At 45.3% G+C, this 22,415-nt stretch overlaps 1 protein-coding gene across 1 annotated transcript in view; it reads left to right on the top strand.

The window, feature by feature from the left end:
- PACS1 (phosphofurin acidic cluster sorting protein 1) overlaps window positions 1-22,415 on the top strand; it is a 1,518,728-nt gene that overhangs the window by 1,398,995 nt on the left and 97,318 nt on the right. Inside the window, exon 22 of the mRNA XM_086938495.1 lies at window positions 15,055-15,284. Coding sequence (XP_086794621.1) covers window positions 15,055-15,284 — 230 coding nt within the window. The remainder of the gene's footprint in view (window positions 1-15,054; window positions 15,285-22,415) is intronic.

Raw genomic sequence — 22,415 nt, 5'->3', positions numbered from 1 at the left:
AGGTGTTCCCCCATCCTATCCCTCTCCATCAGGGCTTTCGCTCAGAAGAGCATCTTCTGTTTCTCTAGCAGGAGGTCCTGTCATAGAGATGGTTCCGGAGCAGGAAAGCGGTCAGGGGTGCTACTCTCTGTATTTCCCGATTCCCAAAAAGGACGGTTGATTGAGGTAGATCCTAGATCTCAGGGTCTTGAATTTTTACCTTATTCAACACAATAGTGGAGAGGCAAAGCGTGTATATACTTATTTGTGACTTTAAATGCCATACATATGAGTCAATACAGATGACAGGAGTAAGGGTTTTCCAAACGGTGACGTGATTTTCAAATGCATTTATTGTGTCATAAAATCCACAGCCAAAATCCACAGCCTACGCGTTTCGCCCAAACACAGGCTTCTTCAGGGCTTGATGTCGTATCTCAATGTTACAATGACTCCAAGAACTGGATAGATCAATTCATGTAGTTCCAAGGAAATGGCGCATATGTCCCACATTTTTTTTTATTAGAAAGCCAAGTGTTATTTTGCAATCCCTTTGTGTATTGTCAAGCTCCTAGTTTCAGAGGATAAAATAAGGACTTCAAATCTAGCCGTGTCGCACAAGTGGGACATATGCGCCATTTCCTTGGAACTACATGAATTGACCCTTCTGTGTTGCGAACTCTTGAATTTTTACCTCAGGCAGGAGAAGTTCAAGATGTTGACCCTGACTCAGGTTCTTCTGGCACTACAGCAGGAAGACTGGATGGTGCTGATCAATTTGCAGGATGCGTATTTTCACATTCCCATCCTGAAGTCGCATCAAAATAATCTCCATTTTATGTTGGGGTCTCAACATTACCAGTTTGCGGTCCTTCCTGCCTTTCTTGCGCACCTCGGGTCTTCACAAAGCTAATGGCAGTGGTGACTGCTCATCTTAGAAGGTCGGGGATTCCTGTTTTTCCCTATCTGGATGACTGGCTGCTCAAAGCAAAGTGGCCAAAGATGGTGCTGCATCATTTGCAGGTAGCAACACATCTGTTGTTCGAGTTGGGGTTTTTGATAAATGTACCCAAATCTCGCCTGGTGACTTTTCAGTGCAACCTGTTCATAGGGGCAGTACTGGACATTATGGTAAGTCATGCTTTCCCACCTCTACAGAGGATTCACGACATCCAAGCTATGATTCCCTTTTTCAGAATGGAGCGGCTGTTCTAGTTCCGAAGGTCTCGCACCTTCTTGGCCTTTGTGCTTCCTGTATACTGTTGGTCAACCATGCACTCTGGTATATGAGGGCCTTCCAGTGGTGCCTCCTCAGGCAGTGGTTTCAACACAACAGAGATCTCGAAGAGGTGGTCAGAATCTCCAGATACACTGTAGCGGATCTGCTCTGGAGGAGTGTTCCAGGCAACCTGTCTCAAGGGAAGCCTTTTCAACCTCCATCTCCGGTGGCCTCAGTGATAACCGATGCCTCCACTCTAGGGTGGGGAGCCCATCTGGGGGATCTGGTGATCAAAGGTCTTTGGTCTCCAGAGGAAAGATTGTTTCACATCAATCTTCTGGAATTGTGGAGGATAGGTTTGGCTTCACTTCACATTCAGTTGCTTCAGGTCCTAACTGACAACACTGCTGCAATGTGGTACATAAACAAACAGGGAGGAGTAGAGTTGTATCATCTCTGCAGAGAGGCTCTGCACCTGGGCTCAGGACCATTAGATTTGCGTAATCGCAAATCATCTGGCCGGAGAACTTAAAGTACATGCGTACAGTCTCAGTCAACATTATTCGGCCGATCACGAGTAGTGTCTCCTTCCAGAGGTGGTCCTTCACATTTGCAGGATGTGGGGGTTTCCTTAGTTGGACCTGTTTGCCACTCAAGTGAATATGCATTGTCCAGCATTCTGCAGTCTCCAGTATCTTACGAGCGGAGCATTGGGGGACGCGTCTCAGTTTGATTGAGGCTCACAGCTTCTTCACGCTTTTCTCCCATACCCTTGATTCCTCTGGTTCTGAGGAAGATTAACCAAGACTGGGCCCAAGTCGTATTGATCGCCCCGGATTGGCCGTGAAGGGTGTGGTACGCAGACCTCCTTTCCCTCTCATTGCAACCTCCGCTCCATCTCCCTCTCAGGGCAGACCTTCTCTCGCAGTCACAGGGGCAGGTTCTACATCTCTACTTCCAAAGCCTGCACCTTCATGCCTGGAGATTAAACGGGGCAACCTGAGTTCTTTCTCTCTCCCAACAGATGTGGTGGATGTTATATTATCAGCCAGAAGACACTCCACCAAGTCTATTCTGGTAGGTGAGCCAAGTTCGTTAAATGGTGTGGAGGGAGATTGATTGATTTCTCTCTTTCCTTAGCGCAACACGGTTGTACAGTAGCTACTGTTGAGGGCTACTAATCTTCCTTGTCGGATTTTCTCTGTTTACCAGTCCAACCCTCATTGTTTAAATCTCCCATAGTTACGAGATTCATTAAGGGTCTCACTAATAGGTTTCCTCCTACTCCTTTTATCATGCCTCAGTAGGATTTGAATGTGGTTCACCCATCTTGATGGGTTCACTTCAAGAGGGCAGTCAGCTTCTACTTGGAGAGAACCATGGTCTTCAGGTTGGATGATCAACTCTTCATTGGTTATGTTTGCAAGCTGAAGGGCAGGGCTGTCCACGTGAATTATCCTATGTATCAAGATCTGCTATGCCCTGGCCAGGAAGGTGCCTCCTCAAGGTATTTGTGCTCATTGTACAAGTGCTGAGTCTTCTTCTTCGGCTTTGGCTAGAGCTGTCCTTGTGGTAGACATCTGCAAAGCGGCAACTTGATCCTTCCTCCAGACTTTTGCAAAGCACTATTTTTTGGCTTTGGAAGTGAAGAGGGACGTCCATTTTGCTCGTTCTGTGCTGCAGGATTTTTTGGTATAGGCAGGCACACACCCTCCTCCAGGAGCAGGACTGCTTGGAGATTCAATTCAAAAGGTGAGGAATCCACAGGCAGATGTATCCATCAGAAAAACAAGTTCCTTACCTTTAGTAATGCTTTTTCTGGTGGTTACAGTATCTGTCTGTGGATTCCTCACTGAGCCATCCACCTCCCTGTTGCCTGTCTGCTTATACCCAAAAATAATCAATATATTTCTTATGTGATTTGTTGTTGGAATTATGTGATACTTGGCACTGGGAAAGGTCTACGATGAAGAATTTCCAGGTTTGGTTATGTTTGTACACTGGGTATACTTGTGAAAATGTTGTCCATTCACCTCGAAGGAATGGAAAAATGGGTGGAACTGACATCAGCGCACCAATGAGGTCTTCTTATGGATCTGACCTCACACAGAGTCCCGTCCAGAGCTGTTCCATTGTGACGTCTAATCAACTTGGGAGAGTGGAGGAGAAATGTTTCTGTGGAATGCTGCGCATTGGGGTAATTCAAAAGTTGAGGAATCCACAGACATATACTGTATCCACCAGAAAAAGCATTACCGAAGGTAAGTAACTTGTTCTTCATGTGTGTTTAGTAGAGTTTGGAGTAGGTGTAGAAGGGTTGGGATGAGTTTCAAAAAGGGAGAGTTTGAAGTAGGGATAGAATGTTAGAAATGTATTTGTAATGGGAAGTAGTAGTTTTTTGTAAGCAATGGTAATGTGTGCCTGTTAGTTGGGTGAGATGGCAAGGGAGGGGGGAAGTTTGAGATAGACGTTTAGAAGTTAATAGTAGTCAGAAAGGTTTGGGAAGAGAGAGGAGAAAGAAATTGAACTTTTTTTTGTTAAATAGAAAGATGTAAATAATGTATGTGTCCACACATACACACACGCACCACACCACACACAACACACACATACCCTGGTAAGGTAAAGCTTTAATAAACTCCCTCAATATAAATACCCATGTGTACACATTGAAGCTCCAATATTTACATAGTTTACTGTAAGTTTTTTATAGTTTAAAAAACGTGTAATTAACGTATATATACATAAATAAACACATGACACTTATTGTAGTTGTTAGTAGCAGGTATAGCCCTCTATTCACCTATATGTACACAGAAGCAGTCATTTTGACATGGTCTGATATACACCTGTATCTAGAGGTGCAATATATAGTTTTCCCCTTATATAAATCTATCTACTTGTAATAAGAGACATTGTTCAAAGTGCAGTGATGTGTACTAGTATAACAGCTCTTTTCTTTTACTGTGAGAAGTATAGTTTGTCATGTCTGAGTATGCTGTTTAGGTATATTCGTGTATTGTTAGTATAGTTGTTGTATGAGGACGAGCAAACTCTTGACTACTTTTCTGCAGTGGAGAGGGTTGTTTATGATCTTATGTTTGTGGGTAGGGAATTACATAGTTTTGTTCCTTGAACAGAGAAGGCTGTTCCACAAAGTGAAGGTACTACCACACTTGAGTTTCCCCCTTCCGATTTAAAGGAGTCAGACCTACTGGGTTTTCTTCAGCTGAGCCTCAGTTGCCTCCGGTGTAAAAAAATCTTAACCTATCAACCCATTAACCAGAGGACTATTGGGACACAGTGACAGGTGACCCACCCTATTTCCGGTAGGTTCAGCCCTAACTGGCGTTTTCTTTCAAGGAATACCATGGAAGGTGATGCAGTTCTGGGAAATTAATGTTCAAATGTCCTGATGCTTAAGGAGACAGCTCTGCGGCTTAGGAATTTGTTGCTGCACAGCAAAGAGAATGGCAAGTAGGCCAATCAGCTTGACAACCCACTTTGTTTTTAGCAGTAATGAAAGTGTATTTTCGACATCGGCTAAGCACTTTGATTGTCAGAAATCCTTTACCAGGGAAGTGGTAGACATGGACTTAGCTGATAAGCAAGTTGTTGGGCCTCCCTCCAGGATCTAAATTTCCTGCTTTAGTCTTTTTCCAATCAGGAAACCCTTCCCTGTGGGATTCAAGCATTGTCCTGTTGAAGTTTATAATTTATTCTTTAGAAACCATATACAAAGATAGTATGCCAAATATATCCATAGAAGTGGTTCTCTTAGGAGCCAGGGTCTATAGCTCTTAAAAGATATACGCTGTTCTTGGCTCGCTAGGAGGTGCACATCCAAGATGGCTGCACACCAGTGAGGCTCTCGCCAGCTGGGTGAGTCAACATCTTATAATGCCATCCTGAGTCATTTATCCCCTACCTGAATCTGCGGAATCACAAACTTTTCTTCCTGGGGTCCTGCCGCAGCTCCTTCTCGAGCCTCAACATCGCCGGTGGGGCGTGAACTGCTGGGTGGGATTCCGGCCAGCACTACCTGCTGCAGCGTCTGGAGCGCGAACCAAGAAGTCATCCTCACTGGAGCCCATGGCTCCACAATACCACACAGGCCAAGACGCCACCGTCTTCTACCTCCTTGGCGCGCACGCCATACTGGGACCTGGTGCGCCGTGTCGGAGGTACCCTGTGGTGTTCTGAGGGGCAACTGACTGTGCCCCTTGCTGGGGACAGACTTGCCGGTTCTGGGCAGCGAGATGGCGATTCACTAGCACCCTTCCACACAGCGGCCTCCCCACGCGGTTGGAGTACCTGCGGCGGCCCAGTATCTGCTGCCATCTGGACATCGCGGGGGAGATCCTCGCATGGCGACCGGACCCACAGCATCTGATCTGAGACCCCCATGCAGAGAGGTGAGGAGCCAGAGTGGGTTTGCTGGCGGGAGTGCCCGAATTACTTAACTGACCCATCTGACATTGCGCTCCCCCCCCCCCCGGCATTTGCAGCCGCCTCTACTCGTCTGGACAGTTGCTCCTCCTTCAACCGCAACACCCTGTCCCCCCTGCGGATGAAACTTAAAGGAGGGAGGACCCCATTAAGCTACTTGCACAGAGCTTTCACATAGGGACCAACGTTCCCACCAGCCCAACGCAGATATTGCCCCAACAACATCCTGGAAACATATGAGAAACTGCACCAACTGTTCCCTGGGGAGACATGGTGTGAGGCTGACTCAGCCGCTTCCACACGTCAGCTCTTTCCTAGGCGCGGGGCCTCACCGGCCCACATCACTGCCACCCACTACACAAGACATTGGGGATGATCTGCTTGCACCCACAGCGGCAGGACCCAGGGGTTTCCAGCCTGCTGATCTACCTACCTCCAGAGAATCCAGCCTGGGACACTGGCCCTTACCCCAGCCTACATGATGGGTAGAACAGAGGGAAAGCAAACAAAAATTCCCTTCGAGGCTCGCAAAACTCCCCGGTCACAAACTGAGGAACACCCCACAATCGAGCCGTCACAATGCCCAGAAGACGACGTGAAAGCACTAATGATGACTATGAAAAACAGTCTCACATCTATTGATGCAAAAATTGACGTCATGAACATGCGTATGGACTCTGTGGTGCACAAACTTGAGCAACATGACCATCGCCTTGAGGAAGCTGAAAAAAGAACTTCCGAACTAGAAGACAGGGCCTCAAGTGGTAAGAAACAGCTATTACAGATGGACAGATTGCTCAAAGTCATAGCGAAGAAGAATAAAGACTTGGAAGCCCACTCGAGGAGGAACAATGTTCGTATCATGGGCCTGGCTAAATCCACAAACACTGGGCGTATGGAGGATTTTATAGAGTCCCTGCTCACAGACCTATTTGGAGCTGAAGCCTTCTCCAGGCACCTCATGGTGGAAAGAGACCACAGGTCCATGTGCGTCCGCCCCCCTCCAGGGGCACCTCCACGACCTGTAATTGTCCGTAATTGTCCGATTCCTCAACTACAGAGACAGGGACACAGTGCTCCGCCTCGCAAGGGAAAAGAAGAAGGTGGAATATGAAAATACAACCTGTCATTCTACCCGGACTTTACACAAAATGTGCAGGATGCAAGACGCAAATTCATTAACGTCAAAAAGAAATTGCTCACCCTGAACATACCATACGCCATGTTTTATCCAGTATGACTCCGTATCACGCATTTGGGGAAGCAACATGTGTTCCTAAACCTGCAGCAGGTCGAAGATTACCTCAAAACCTGCCGAACGTCCTCTCTAGCCGCGACCTCCAGCGTACACCGCTCCAGATCCGTGTCTCCACTGTCGACACAAGACTGATCCCATTCCCTGGAAGGCGGTCTACTACGCTTGGCCTCAGACGCCGGATGCTACACTCTTCACTGATTCCAGCCACCTATATCCCCTGTTCAAATGAAGTGGACGATGACTAATTGAACTGTATCGCCTGGCCCCTGTCCTCCCCCGTTACTGGAGCCAGCCCGGCTGGGCGTGGTGGCGGACAGGTGAGATCATAGGAGGACACAGGCACGTCCCGGACCCCTAGCTGCACCCACACAGTAGTACCCCATTATCACTGTAACACTTTGATGTTCTTTTTTTATTTTTTATTGTTGTGATTGGTTGGGAACAAATGCCCGACAAGTTGGGGAAGTCAGAGTGGGTGGGAGGGAGGGTTGTTAGCCTTGCAATTTTTTATGCTATGAGTATACTAGTCCGTACTACATAGTGCTCAGTACCATGCCCAAACTTAGGGCCCTGCATTCGATTTCATGCCAGACATCACCCATATGCAGTCTAATATACATTGTATGACCTGGAATATCCGAGGATTAATTGAACAACGAAAAACAGAATGGCCAAAGGCAGGGTATAAGATGTGTCTGTTTGTTTGTAATCACTATGACAGGAGGAGCCCCCGTGCCCTGACTTTCCGCTGGTATTCAAGAGGTGCAACCTGGCACCTAGCGGAATTGATACTTAACCAAAAGCCTTAAGTGTGATCCGGCACTGGCATATATTGATATCAGGAATTAAACCATACAAAGAAGGCCCATAGCCTATTAACGATTTATTGGCTGTCAGCCCCTGTTACGGATCTACTGGGCGGTATTAAAAGCGTGCCATTACCGTTGAAACCTTGTTCATCCTTCAAACTAATTCGATATAGGCAAAATATGTAAATAAGCTTAAGACAACAATGAACTATCCCTTGTCCTGAAGATGATGCTTTATATTGTTGTGAATAGCATCGAAATGTCGTCAACACTAAAAGCACCATATGCAATATGATTTTATAATATTGTAATGATCAATGGTGTGAAAATGGATATTTAAGTCTGTCATAGTGATTACAAACAAACAGACACATCTTATACCTTGCCTTTGGCCATTCTGTTTTTCGTTGGTTTGTCTTGTGTTCTGTGGGTCACGGCTGTGCCCACTTGTCATTTAATGTTCTGAATCACAATCAACTGAACTTATATAAAAATAAATTCTTGTCCGGCTGGGCGAAAGACATACGATCTATTTTAGCGTATGATTATTGTGCTTGTCCATTTTTCCTTCCAAAATAGGGACCACTGTTCTTTAAAGCGAGAGCGTCGACATGTTGATCAGCAATAGGGGCGTCTCTGTATAGAGCATTATTAAGGGCCTCAAAGTCAAGTTTTTTCCAGTTCCTACTAGGGACCTTCCGAGGAGAAAGGGGGGGGGGGAGGGGGAGTTCCGGAGGTTGACATAGTAAGACTAAATTTTAGGAGATAGTGGTCTGACCAGCCAATAGGGATTGCCGGATTATACCTAATTTCGGAAAGGCTAGAAAAAATAGGGTCCAGCAAATGTCCTAATGTATGTGTGGCGCCCGAATTAAGCAGGTTGATGTTAAGGGAAGCTAAATCGGCAATAAAATTACTACATGTTGTGTTTGAGAGATCATCTAGGTGTAGATTTAGGTCTCCAATAAGTGAGAAGTTACTAGAACTCACATGTAAAGGGGTAATGTAGCTAGGGAAGGCGGTTGCCCATGGTGTCGGGTTCCCAGAGGGTCGGTAGACAAGCACTCCAGAAAGTGTGAAGTTCGGGTTGAGTGTTAATTTAAAAAGAGCGGCTTCACAGTTGGGGATATCCAAAGGGTCAAATCTGCATTGTAGCTTGTTTTTAAAAACAATGGCTATGCCACCTCCAGTTTTCAAGGTTCTGTCTTTCCGAGTAATGGCATAGTTGGATGGAAGGGCCAAAGCTATATCAGGCCCAGCGCTCTCATGTAACCATGTCTCAGTGAGAAAAAGAGCATCTGGTTGTTCATCACAGAGGAGATTAAATATATCTAATTTGTGTTTAGATAATGAACGGCAATTAAAACTAAGAAACAGAAAGCTTTCAGCGGGGGAGATTGTCTTAGGTTTTGGTGCGGTGTCTCTAATGGTCTTAGGGGGATAAGGCTGAACCTTTAGAAGGGAGAGATTGCAGTTATAACATGTTTCATTACCAGTATGCTTGACTGAGAGAGTTCTACATCCTTTTAGAAGTGGGTGACGGAGTGCCAAAAGCTGTTCCGATGAGTGTTGTTCTATCCTGGGATATTTGTCCAGGTGTCGGGGCTCCTGGTCCCGGACAGGCGCGGACGGGCGCAGGCGGGCTTGCCTTTGGCGCGCTGCCGGCATGCCCGCTGCGCTTGGGGGAAAGCATCCGTTTTTAAAGGTGGTCAGGGGGAGAGCACTAGTCTGCTAACCTCCGTTCCACCCCTGGAAATAGTTGTCACTTCCGGCGAACAAATAATTGTCCCAGTTCCCTCCACAACAATCTTAGCGAACTCAGCGGTGGACCGGGGAAAGGTGTGAGTGAAATCCAGACGGTGCAGTGAACTTTTTAAAATACAATTGTAAGATGAGGAAAGGTTGTAAAAATAAAAAATCAGCAGTGAGCAGTACAACAGATTCAAGGTGCAGGCGATAATAGATTTTTTCGCGTGAGCAGCAGTGGAGCCCTTTACTAGACACAACTTAAGGTCCCACTAGCAGCGGATTGATCCTAGTGGCTTCATGTGATATTCTTCCATGGCCGTTGTCTTACCATCTCCCACAAGCACACCATTCATCACTACTAATAGACCCATTTCCTGGCCTCTCAATCGGTCAACTCCTTCCATCCCATATAACTCTGTAAAGCGTTTGAAAGTGGGGACAGAAAAATTGTTTTTGAACCCTTCCATCTCCCCTGCTCGTTGCATTCCTAGAGGATTATGGACTGGTTGTGCCACAAAGGGTGGGCGATAAAAATTGCTTAAATCATACGCATTAATGCCACTCCGATCCCTCGAGTAATATTGGTCAATGATAAATCCAACTACCCGCCTGTCCCTAAAATTAAAAATAATGGAATCCCCAGGTATATCCTTAGGTCTAGGCCCCACCCAGCTTACTCTTCGTGCAAACAAAACTTCCCTATTAATATGATTTGTGAGTGGCCTATTCTTGTTTAGCCAGAATGTTACCTTGTTTTTCAGCTCTGGGTAGATCTCAGTTTTTCCATTCTTTAGCTCAGGGACCCCAGTAAGTACAACATCGGAGAGGAATCCGGTGGTAGATCAATACAATTTAGGGAAGATTTTTTCTGTACCTTATTGGTGGTCTCTTTTTCTGCCAAAAGAATTTCATTGAGTTGGTTCACTAGATTTTTTGAGCGTGTCTGAGTCTCCTTCCTTGACCTACACGAGCTTCCAACAGGATCAACCATCCCATTTACAGAAGGTATAGTCGCTAAGCATGGGCGAATTTTGCGAATCTGGCGTTCGCGAATTTTGCGAATTTGCGAACTCGCAATCCGCAAAATCCGCGAATTCTCGCGAATTTGCAGATTTTTTTTTTGTGTGTTCGCAAGGATTTCTGCCAGTTCGCGAGGATTTTGTACCAGTTCGCAATTGCGAACTTACATGTCGGCTCGAAACGGTCGCGATTATGTTGTTTCTACGTCTGGTTCATCATCACAGGTTCCCAGCACCCTCTGTTTCACCCCTGCCACCCTCTGTTTCACCCATGCCACCCTCTGGTACATCAATGCCACCCTCTGGTTCATCATCACTGTAGATTATGGGGGGGAAAAAGCAAGCACACCTGCCCTGCTTCAACTGACATGAATTAATTTGGGGTTGATTTATTAATGTGTCACTGTTTTAAAATTCCAGTCTGGCACCTTCTTCCTTATCTGTAATTTGCTTTCTGTTGCAGTGCAATTTTTTTTCCAGGACCTTTGTGGCCTACTTGTAGCTATTCTATGAGCCTGCTGTGAGGGTCAGAGCAGGGTCATACAATTGTTGCAACTAGCAACTGAGCTCTGGAGGGGCCCTAGTCAGGAAGCACTACAGGGAACGGTTACTAATGATGAGTTTGAACTTTTGAACCTGCTGAATGCTTTCACTTTTGCAAAACTCGTTTTTCTGCAGAACAGCATTACAGCAACTGTAATGCCCCAAACAAGCTTACTTGAGAAAGTTGATTTCTAATCCAAAAGTGATCCAAAGAAAGTCAAAAGGCCTCAAATCCAAAAAAGTGCAGGCAAATGTCAACCTGAGGAGTTATTCTGATAAAAATCATCATTTTCAGAAGGTCTATGCTGCTTGCTAGTAGATTTCTTGTTCAGAATTGCAATTTTTGTAATTTCGCGAGTGCGAGATTGTTGCTGCCCGCCGCACCTACATGTTCGCAATTGCGAACTTACACCGCACGCCGCAAAATTGTATCACCAAGAAAAAAAAATCTGCTGCGTGCGAATTTGCGGATTTTCGGTAAATTTGCGAGCGTTCACGGTTTGCGAATTTACCGAAAATCCGCAAAATCCGCGAGCGGAACGGATTTTCCGCCCATGCTTAATAGTCGCCTGATTAGTACTAGTATAAGCCGCGGATGTAAAAGTATCTATCACTGAGGGGGCCGGTAGAGCAACTGCTACTACAGGTGCCTTCTGGGTGTTTGCTACGGCCGTGTTATCTCTCGAGGTATGCTCAACCAGCATTTTTAAGGTGCAAAAATTATCTAAAGTAGATTGTTCGAACCTCTCTAGCCTTTCGCTAATTAACTTTGTCCTCTCTAAAAGTGGTAAGATTAGTGACTTTACTAGTTGCTCTACCTGGGAGATAAATCCTTCAGAAAATTGGGCCAAAGGAGTCGTTAAATCAACCACCGTGTTATTGGGGAGCGTTTGGTGAGGGGTAGAAGACGGCACTTTTGGCGTTGATACAATAGGTTCTACGGTCACCACCTCGTCTATAACTTTATGTGACACTTTCGCAGTTTTTATTATCTTGGGACATCTCCCCTTATGAGCACCCCCTCCCAGTTTCCTCTTGGCAGCAATTATTTCGTTTTTTTCATTAGCCTTTGTTGGGGAGTACAATGTGGCAGTATTCGATACATCCACGTTCGTTGGTGTACTCAATGTGGCAGGGGGGCAAGTCCTGTTTAGCCCAGATGTTTCTTCTATACTTCCCTCCACATTTTCTAGATTATCTCCCTCATCGGTAAGTAGGTTTCTGGCAGGATACCCGTCTGGTTGATTTGGGGAAGCAAATAACATTAGAGGCCCTAGTGAAGATCGACTGCTATACATTGGTTCAACAGAGTGGCGATGCTCTGCGAGGGCAATTTCATGCTCAAGTACCGAGGGTGCCCTAATAATAAATTGGTCCAATGTACCACTTACAGTTCCCCCCACCCCTGCCCTCTTCCCCCGGCTCGGCATTCCTTTGTAAATGTTGCCTAGCAACCGACGCACAGTGCGTCCTCGAGGAGACAGGCTTCACGTCGTCTCAGGGTATGCCTCCATCCTGATTGGCTAAGCCGACTTTAGTCCCACTTCCGGTTTTGGGTTGCCTGGATACGAGTATACTTAACGTTCCAGTTCAAGCCCCTCAGTACGAGCGCTTCTCATGGACAGCTCGTTTGGCGTTCACATCCAGATCGCCTTTTGCTACATCGCGGAGTTTCATCGCTGATGTTGCTGCATCAAGGGTAAGCCCATATACTGAACTCGGATGTATACCGAGTTAAATCCATAATCGCATTTTTGTAGGACTCCGTCTGCAATCTCCTTGTTCGGAATTGCACCGGTTTTTAAGAATCACTTAGGCACTCCCATGGATAGGTTAAAACACTTTGTCACCTAGGCACCGTAATGACATAAATGTGGTTGTCTGAATCCTACACCACTTGGTCCTAAAAATCCTTTTAAAATCTTTTTTGATTTAGGTTGACCAACGGGCTACCCTCTGGAATAAATCACCTCTTGACCGATCCCCTTGTAAGTAACCTTGAGCGACTCTCGTCATTATTGACGTATTGTACAAGCATCTCTCTGATACTTATTCCTTTCCTTCCAGCCCCCCCCCCCCTGTCTTGATAAAGACCCGCTGCGACCACCAACTAGGGCGCAACCAGGGTCGAAACGTCGACGCTCTTACATTTGGCCAAGCTAACTCCAGGAATATGGACACTAACCACTTGTCTTCCTTAAAACATTTACTTGTATAAAACTGGCCACAAAACAATAGAAATCACATCGTTCTAACTTCCCCCGGTCCCTTTTTCTGTGATTTTATTGTAAATGAATGTTTTTGTAAATAAGTGTCACTATATACATTGCACTTGTCACTTGAATCACCACAGTCACTACTCACGTATTTGATAAGTAATCGTCAGTAATGTAGTGGAATGAAGTAATTCCAATATATTGTCTCTTTTTTCCTGTTTTTAATATAAAAAAACTTTGCCTATCAGAGAGTTTTGCTTGTTTGTGTGTTTTGGAGCTGTCCTCAGCCCACCCAAAAGAGATTGTCAATACCCAACAGAACCACTTGTTTGTGAATCTCTTCCCCTTTCCAGCGCTTGTCGCCATTAAACAAGTACACGCTTGCCGGCACACCTCGGAGTGGGTTACCAGTCAATCACAGAGCAACAGTCGACAATATAAGAGATTATAACGCAAAGCTCCTTACAGTTTTGTCAATGTTTGGGGGGTGGCCCAGCCGAGCCTCCTCCTGGCTACGACTGGTGCGGACGGGCCCGCCTTTGGCCCAGGCGAACGGGCACGCCCGCGCGTGTCCCAAGCTGCGAGAGGCGCAGAGGTGATTTAAGTGCCTCCGGGCACTTGATGGTGACGGAGGTATGCGCCGCCGCTGGGGAGCCTGGGAGATGTAGTTCTCCACGCCCAGGCAACCCGCAAGCAGCAGGCACAATAAGCAAAGGTCACGGGTGCAAAACCCCCTCCGCGCTCCAGGTACGTGCCGCTCAGCCCCCAACAGTGTTCCAACAATGGTCCACGAGCAAAAATCAGGCAAATTGAGGTCCCACGCTGCGGGAGGCACAGAGGTGATTTAAACGCCTATGGGCGCTTGATGGTGACGAAGGAGGTATGCGCCGCCGCTGGGGAGCCAAGGAGATGTAGTTCTCCACGCCCAGGCAACCCGCAAGCAGCCGGCACAATCAGCAAAGGTCACAGGTGCAAAACCCCCTCAGCGCTCCAGGTACGTGCCGCTCAGCCCCCAACAGTGTTCCAACAATGGTCCGCGAGCGAAAAATCAGGCAAAATAATGTTAATTATTAACATCTACACCATGGCGTGAGCATCTCTTGAATATGTCAAGGTATACATTTGCTTTACATGCGATCGCAATTATACACATGGTTGTGCTAACATCTGCCAATTTTCTACGCCCCTGCTTCCTGAACCACAATCCGAGCCTACTATCTTGTCTTTATCAAGCATGCATTATTTGATCTGATCAGCAGATGTTCGTTCTTTCGGCTCCCTACGCATAATTTCCATATATGATATTTGCCAGGAACAAACAATTTACCAAAGCAGGAGAAGACCAGATTGACATGTTCGAGTTGAAAGAGTGTTATTTCTAAGAATCAACTCTCTGAACTGGCTTTTGTACCCACGTGCAAGTCAGAGAGCCAAATATAAGAATTGAGCAAGGCGCAGCAACTGACACGTACACTTCATATTTTCTATTCATTCGTATCTTGCTGAATTTCAGACAGTTTATCTTAACTTATTTGTGTAACATAGAGCTGGCAGGTAAGTGAGCACATCTTTGTTTTAAACAGGTTATACAGAAATTAATCAAAAACTATGATTCACATTAATTTAGCCACTGACCAAAGGAGCTAATTAATTTTTCATCTTTCACAGTAATTTGTCAGTTCGTTCTAGTCTTTCTACTGACTACAAGAGTGAGATGTTGATGGTATTAGGAGATATCTTAATGTCAGGAATTTTCTTTAATAGAAAAAGTAACATACTTTTCGGCATTAAAATCAATATGTTTCATTTTTAGGAATGCAACTACTGCTCACGGTGGTGAAGCTATCGGATTACAGGTTGATTACTGGCTGGCACACACTATGGAAAAGAAGAAAGAAGGAGAGAAACGAGATGCGAGCTCCAAGAACACACTCAAGAGCTCATTCCGATCTGTGCAGGTGTCCCGCCTTCCTAACAGTGGAGAGACTCAGCCATCTGGAACCATGTCCATGACAGTCGTTACCAAAGAGAAGAATAAGAAAGGTTAGTACCATTGCATCAAAATCTAGACTTGTAGCACCCTTATTCCAGTACATAGACTCACACACAGCTTTGCACATGCAGTCCAATCTCGACCTGCAACACAGTTTCCTGTTGAATTACTGGACCTTCACTAAAAGGGCACTGCTAAAATGTCTAATTTCTGTAGCCTCCTGAAATGGAGTTACACAACAATCGTACACTGAGCTTTCAACCCGGTCGTATAATGTAGTAACCAGGTCCACGCTGATTGTGATATGTCAGGAGAATTTATTCAGGTTGGTTACGCATTGAAGTACAGATGTAATTAGCCCCACCAGGAACAGCCAGCAAGGCTCTCAGCCCTTCTCCAACTGTCTGCTTCATATAGTTATAGTTATAGTTATAGTTATTGATTTATATAGCGCTGAATCACCCATGAGGGTATCTCAGTGCTTAGGCTGTGGAACCCTTCCTGGCTCTCCCTGTGAGGGGCGGAGCCAGGCATCCCAGCTCTGGTGGGGCCGATGTGGAGATTAAGCAAGCTATTGCCCAGAGTTGCAGCGTGGGGCCAATGATTAGAGAAGGCGCCGAAGCAAGAATTATCGAGTCCGCGGACATTGATCCTAGACCCTGCCGCGTCGGGAATTGAACCCTGGTCCCGAGCCTGATCTCTGCTTCAGGGTCTGCCGCCTCTAACCAGTGAGCCACACTTCTCCACCATACACCAACATTCTAGGTGACATCAACACTAGAGTGTTCTACAGATGGAGGAGTGGATAGCATGTAAAACATTATAACCAGGATATTACATATCATCTTTTCTTCCAAAGGAAAACAAAAGAGAAGAAAATATATCCAGGTGTATTAGCTAGTAGACAGAAATAGAGAGAAGAGTACTAGAGACAAACAAAGCAAAAGTAGAGACAAAGAAAGCAACAAAAGATTTGAAAAGAAACAGATAGACCTATCCTCCTTTCTGATAAATAAAAGAAAGAAATAAAGCAAAGAAAATGAAATAAGAAAGAAACCATCAATGATTACTCTCTGCACACCAACTGGCCAGGAAAGCATGCAAGTGAGCAATCTACATCAAGAGATAAGAAGGTGACAGAGAACGAGAAATACAATATAAAACTCCTTCTCCATACAGTTTTAAACATTTGAGTTATAAATAAAATATAAAAGTACTGGGCTACAGTGTACTGAAAGTTAAAGAAAACAGAATAGAGATATGCCCAGTCTTAAATGGACCAACGCAGCATAGTTAAAAGAAGATAAAAACCCAGTCATGTCCGTAAGGACGCACCTCGACCAGAGGTACCATGAAAGACCAAACAAACATATCTCCGGAGAGGTCACAGGCTTGTGCATTGTAGATGCGAGATAGAAACCACGCAACGTGCGAACCTAGATAGGTGTGCACAGACTATAAACAAGCATAAGGGACCAAAACCCATGAACAAAAAGAAATGCTAGGCGAAAGGGACTGTAACCCATCACTCAACCATATAAGCAACGTAGCAATGAGTGAATACAGTGAAATAGGAGAAGAGGGACTAAAACCCAAATTCCTGCTCCCATGTAGGAATAAACTGAATGTAAAAACCAGGATAATAGGACTATAACCCAAATCCTGCCCTTCAAACCCAGGGACTATGAGTGGAAAGTTAAGGATAATGGGACTTTAACCCAAATCCTGTCCCTAAAACCAGAGACGGTGAGTGTAGAACATAGGATGGTGAGTACAAAACTAAGGATAATGAGACTCAAACCCAAATCCTGTCCCCAAAACCAGGGACTGTGAGTGCAAAACTAAGAACAATGAGTGCAAAACTAAGGATAATGGACTCAGACCCATATCCTGCCCCAGAAACCAGGGACAGAGAGTGAAAAACTAAAGATAATGGGACTAAAACCCATATCCAGCCTTAAGACAAGGAACATTGAGAGTAAAAATAAGAATATTCGGACTCTAACCCAAATCCTATGCTAACAAAACACCTATAAAGCTTAGTTAGCATGCAGTAAAGGTACATAAACTACAATTTCCTGTGAAATAAAACATTATTACATTTAGAAAATACTCCTAACTTGCGTAAGTCAGGTGAATATTGAGACAACATTGCTGCCAGCATTAATGTGACTGTGTGATAAAACAATCGAATGTCATCCAACTGTACCATAAAACAAATATAATGGTATGGTCACTGGTGTGCTGTCACCGAGAAATGAATAGACAGGCAGATGTAACACAACAAAAAAACGAAATCAGCAAAAATATGTAAATCTTCTTATTGACGGATACACATGTGCTGTGTGAAGAGATGTTAATAAAGAAGAAAAACATAGACACGCAGATAGAGCTGAGCGTGTCAGCGAGATGGCCTGTCAAACAGTTGTAATGAATAATAGGCCTTACGTTTGTTCTTCGTGCATGAAAAAAAAAACTTTGTTGAGAAGCACTCACCATAGAAGTACCTTTACCTTACCGAAAACAGATTGTGTGATGCTTTGTTATTGTGGCTCAAGAGAGAAAATTTGTCGTAGTCAAAGCAAGTGGTTGCAACATAGAAAGAAAACACTTTCCGAAAGAGCAAGAAAAAGAACAGACCCGATCTGTCAATCTTAAAATGGCGGCACGCTTAAAGACGCCGCGCCGGATGGCTTGCGGCAAAAGCATAATCCCAAACCTCCTCCACATCATGGAGATAGAAGAATCCACACACATCATGGGAGACATCACAGAGGGAATCCAGGTATGGAGAAGTTGCGCGCGATGAGAGAATGCACGTGTCAGGAGGTTCATGTAGATTTTGAATGGCAACGATAGAACTGCCATAACTCACTACGTCTCTGACCCTTAAAACAGTGACGTCTTGAATTTTAAAAAAAACAGAGATGAAAGGAACAGCAACTGCTTGAACTGCTGCCCCTAAACGGAAAATTGTCCCAGGAGTACTTAATTAATCACACTTATTGCCGAAGGTGTCAGGGAAACCACAGTCTCAAAGATGATGGTGCCCACGGCAGAAACTGGAGGAAATGTCACACAAGGCTTTGAATGTCAAAGGGAGAAGCCATACCCTTACTGAAAGCACAGTACAAACACTCTTCTTCCCCAGAGTGCAGACGATGAAAAATGGCAGGCTACACAGATTATAGCCAAAAACACACTTCTTCCATACAGAGTAGATATTAATGATGGCAGGCTTACAGGCGTAATGGAGGAGACAAAGGCACTGCATAGAAACTTGAACTGGCATTCGCAAGAGAAAATACACTTCTTCACCAGACAGTATGTAGGCGTGAAGATGGCAGACTCACCACACAAAATGCAGGAGTAGGCAGGCTTACCCTCACTGAAGAAACCAGAACTGGCACATGAGCGTTGAGGGCGACCGGTGGGTGGTCACTGGTGGGGCTGATGTGCCAGATGAAGAGTTGGAGCAGTTGAAATTTCAAAACTTGCTAGAGGTTGAGAGTAGGAACTCAGGATGTCCACAGTGGTCCTCAGAGGTAGCAGATGCAGGTTCTTAGGTTAAAATTGTCGCCATAAATAATGTAGTAACCAGGTCCACGCTGATTCTGATATTTCAGGAGGATTTATTCAGGTTGGTTACAGCATTGAAGTGCAGATGTAAATAGCCTCACCAGGAGCAGCCAGCAAGGCCCTCAGCCCTTCTCCAACTGTCTGCTTCATACACCAACATTCTAGGTGACATCAACACTAGAGTGTTCTACAGATGGAGGAGTGGAAAGAATGTAAAACATTATAACCAGGATATTACATACGCCCCCACGATGATCGGCAGCTGACACCTTTTGAGAAATGGATCATTACGAGATCTGACAATAAGAGACTACTGTCTGACATTTATGGCTTCCTCAACAAGACCTCCACTCCGTCCAAAGCCCTGGCGCTAAAGAGATGGGAATTACAGCTGGAACTCTTTCACAGACAAAGAATGACTGTATGTCCGTGGCTGAACCTGTATCTCTGCCCAAAGCGTCTTTGGTAAAGATACTCTACTCAAAGTCACCCACTATTGGTATTACACAACCACTAGGGTGGGACAGTGGAGGGTGGGTGCCTCTGATAAATGCTGGCGTAACTGTGGAGAGACTGGAACACTCACTCACCTCCTTTGGCAATGCCCCAAATTAGCACGCTATTGAGAGGAAGTCTTCCAGGATGTGGATGACAACTTTGACACCGACCTCTCCCATTTTCCCAGTTACATCCTGTTGGGTCTCACTAATGTTTTGATGTTACCCCCTACACTCCCTAAAAGGGAAGGCCATTACACTGGACCTCTGTGGGGTCAATCAGGTCCTCCTGTCTGTCTGTGGGAAAGTGTGTTCCAACCCACCTCGAGTGGCTCCACACAGTATTGGATCTAGTGGGCGTGGAGAAACTAACGACCTCTGTTGAAAACAGACTTCCACTGTTGGGCAATACCTGTACACCGTGCTTAGAGTATCTGGAGGACGAATTCCGAGACCTCACATGTCCCATCTACCTACTTGTCCTGCGGCTCATATCACTTCATCCAACAGTGACAAACCTTTACTCTGGGGCTGCACCCAGTGACAGAGAAAGCAACCAACGGCACTAATTCTCTTCCCAGACTTTTGGTGTAATTACCCATGTGGGGTTATTACCCATGTGGAGGTCCCACCCCTACCCCCTCCTCCTTCCTCCAGTCCAGAGTTGCCACCCGCCTGCCTCTCCCAACCTTCCACCCCTACCTCCTCTCACACCCTCTTGTTTCTGTACCTTGCCGGCCTCCGTGATATAGGTGACCTTTTTTTCTAAGTTTTAACTTCAATAAAATTATTGAACCATAAAATGCATAATTCGAACAGTACATGTGCCTGCAGATTCTTTGTGTGAACCCTTTTCAGACATATGAGTGGGTTCAAAACTTTTTGACACTACATCGATGCTGTCTTCCCAGGTGTAGAGTTGTGAGTTTAGAACAGAAGTGGCTTATCAGGTTCATAAAGGAGACACGGAAGTCGGTAGCTTTAGTATGTTCTTTCCACTCCTTATATATGGAAGATCTAGAGCCACTAAATAAAACGGTTATTTTCAATATTTCTTCTGCAAGAGTGAGTTCATTTCAGGGCTGTTACTCTTCTAAGCCACCTTTAATTCAGAGTCCAGCAGTACAGGCTACTTTAGAGAAATAAAATACTTTTCCCTTTCTCAAAAGTGACCTGGATCGGACACCGCTTCCTGAATATGTTTTAAAAAAAAAATGTTTGTTTACTTCTGAAATTCTGAGCTTGCAAAACAAGCAACTTTATTGGTGGATATTACTGTTACTTGTGAGAGATGACAGCACAGCAATTATGCAGTTTTGTAGGACAGATTGTTGAAATTATTGATGGCCTGGATATGGCTCCGGTGAAAGACTTGCGCACAGTTGATGTGGCTGATTGCTTTAACAACCTACTCCACAAATACGCGTTGATGATGTTCACTGGCTGTTAAGTGGGTGTGCAAGAGCAGCTCATGGAAACGCCACTTGTTGTCCAGCAATTAGGTGGGGGAAGAAGTTTATTATTCGCTTGGCAATTTATGGTTTAATTCTTTTGATTGAAAGCTGTACAGAGAGAAAAACACAATACACAACAATCACCTTCTAGTCGCATACTGGTAAAGTGACATATAAGCAAATGGGGTGCAGTGTAATTATGGTGCAGTCTCCAAAATACAGCATGATAAAACCCTCATCCCCATAAATGTTTAGTTAGGTTATAACAACAAAGTAAAGAACTTCCCGCCCCATCCCCTCCCCCATCCCTCTCCCCCAGTGCTCATAACCACCCCATTTCCCACCGCTACTCCAGTCCACTGTGTCTCTCCATCAGCATCTGCCTTAAGGATCAGCCTTGTTTGGTTCCGAGAGCCTCAGCAGCCTAAGGTACCTGGGACAAGTGATTTCTCTTAATTCGGTGATTAAGAGTGACCAAAATGGTTGCCAAAGCTCCTCATATTGATCTCCTTCCCCCGCCATAGTGAGAGATAATTTTTCCATGCCTAGTACATGCCACAGCCTGCGCAGCCAACCAATAATGGAGGGGGTTGTGGAGGTGCGCCAGTGTGTGAGGATATTTTGCACCGCGGAGCCCAGTGCAATGGCTATTTGGCGTCTCCTGCGCGAGCATAAGGGGTACGTTAATGGGTTAGGAAGTCCTAATAATACATATGCTGAGAAACGTCTTTAACTACGCCGATGATACTCAGCTGTTGCTGAGTATCGATAACACAACTTCGGCTCAGTCCATGGCCCAAAATATACTACGGTTCACAGTAAACTGGATGACGTCCAATCTATTAAAAATGAATCCAGACAAAACGGAGGTCCTTGTAGTTTCAACCTCTACTTCCCCCTGGAACGATTTGTTCTGGCCACAAGAACTCGGACCTACCCCAAAGCCGTGTCCTGGTGTAAAGAGCCTCGGTATGAAAATCGATCAGGAACTCTCGATGACCAACCAAGTGTCCGCTGTGGTTGGCTCTTGTACCAACCTGATCAGGCAGCTACGTAAACTTGTCCCTTTACTCTCAACGAACATGCTTCGAACCATTGTTTCAGCCACAGTAGTGTCCAGAATCGACTATGGAAACGCGTTATACCTAGGTCTTCCAAAAAATTCCATTAATCGTCTACAGGTCATCTTGAACGACGCAGGCCGACTAATCTTCGGATTACCCAGGCGGACCCATGTCTCCCCTATGCTTTATAGGTTACACTGGCTCCCTATGAAGCAGAGGGTTGAATTTAAGAGCATGTGTATTTGCCATAAAGCAATTCATGGACAGGCGCCAGCCTATATAAAAGATAGGCTTGAAGTGTATGAACCCAAGCGCGCTCTGCGATCCTCCGACTCCTTTCTGCTATCCTGCCCACGCTTTAAACTGGCAACCAAAGGTGGCAGATCCTTTTCAGTCCAAGCTCCCACCATCTGGAACAAGCTACCGGAGGTGCTTCGTAGAGAATCCAATCTTCTCCGCTTTAGGAAATCCCTGAAGACCTTACTCTTTAAGGACGCGTTTACATCCCCGTAAGACAGGTTGGTATTTCCATTCTCTTCCATCTTGTTTCTTGTTGCTGTACTTGGTCAGAAGCGCTTTGAGACCTG

This window comes from Lissotriton vulgaris, chromosome 9 (genome assembly GCF_964263255.1).
Source record: "Lissotriton vulgaris chromosome 9, aLisVul1.2, whole genome shotgun sequence".
Lineage (NCBI taxonomy): Eukaryota > Metazoa > Chordata > Amphibia > Caudata > Salamandridae > Lissotriton > Lissotriton vulgaris.
This window is presented reverse-complemented; position numbering and strand designations above follow the sequence as displayed.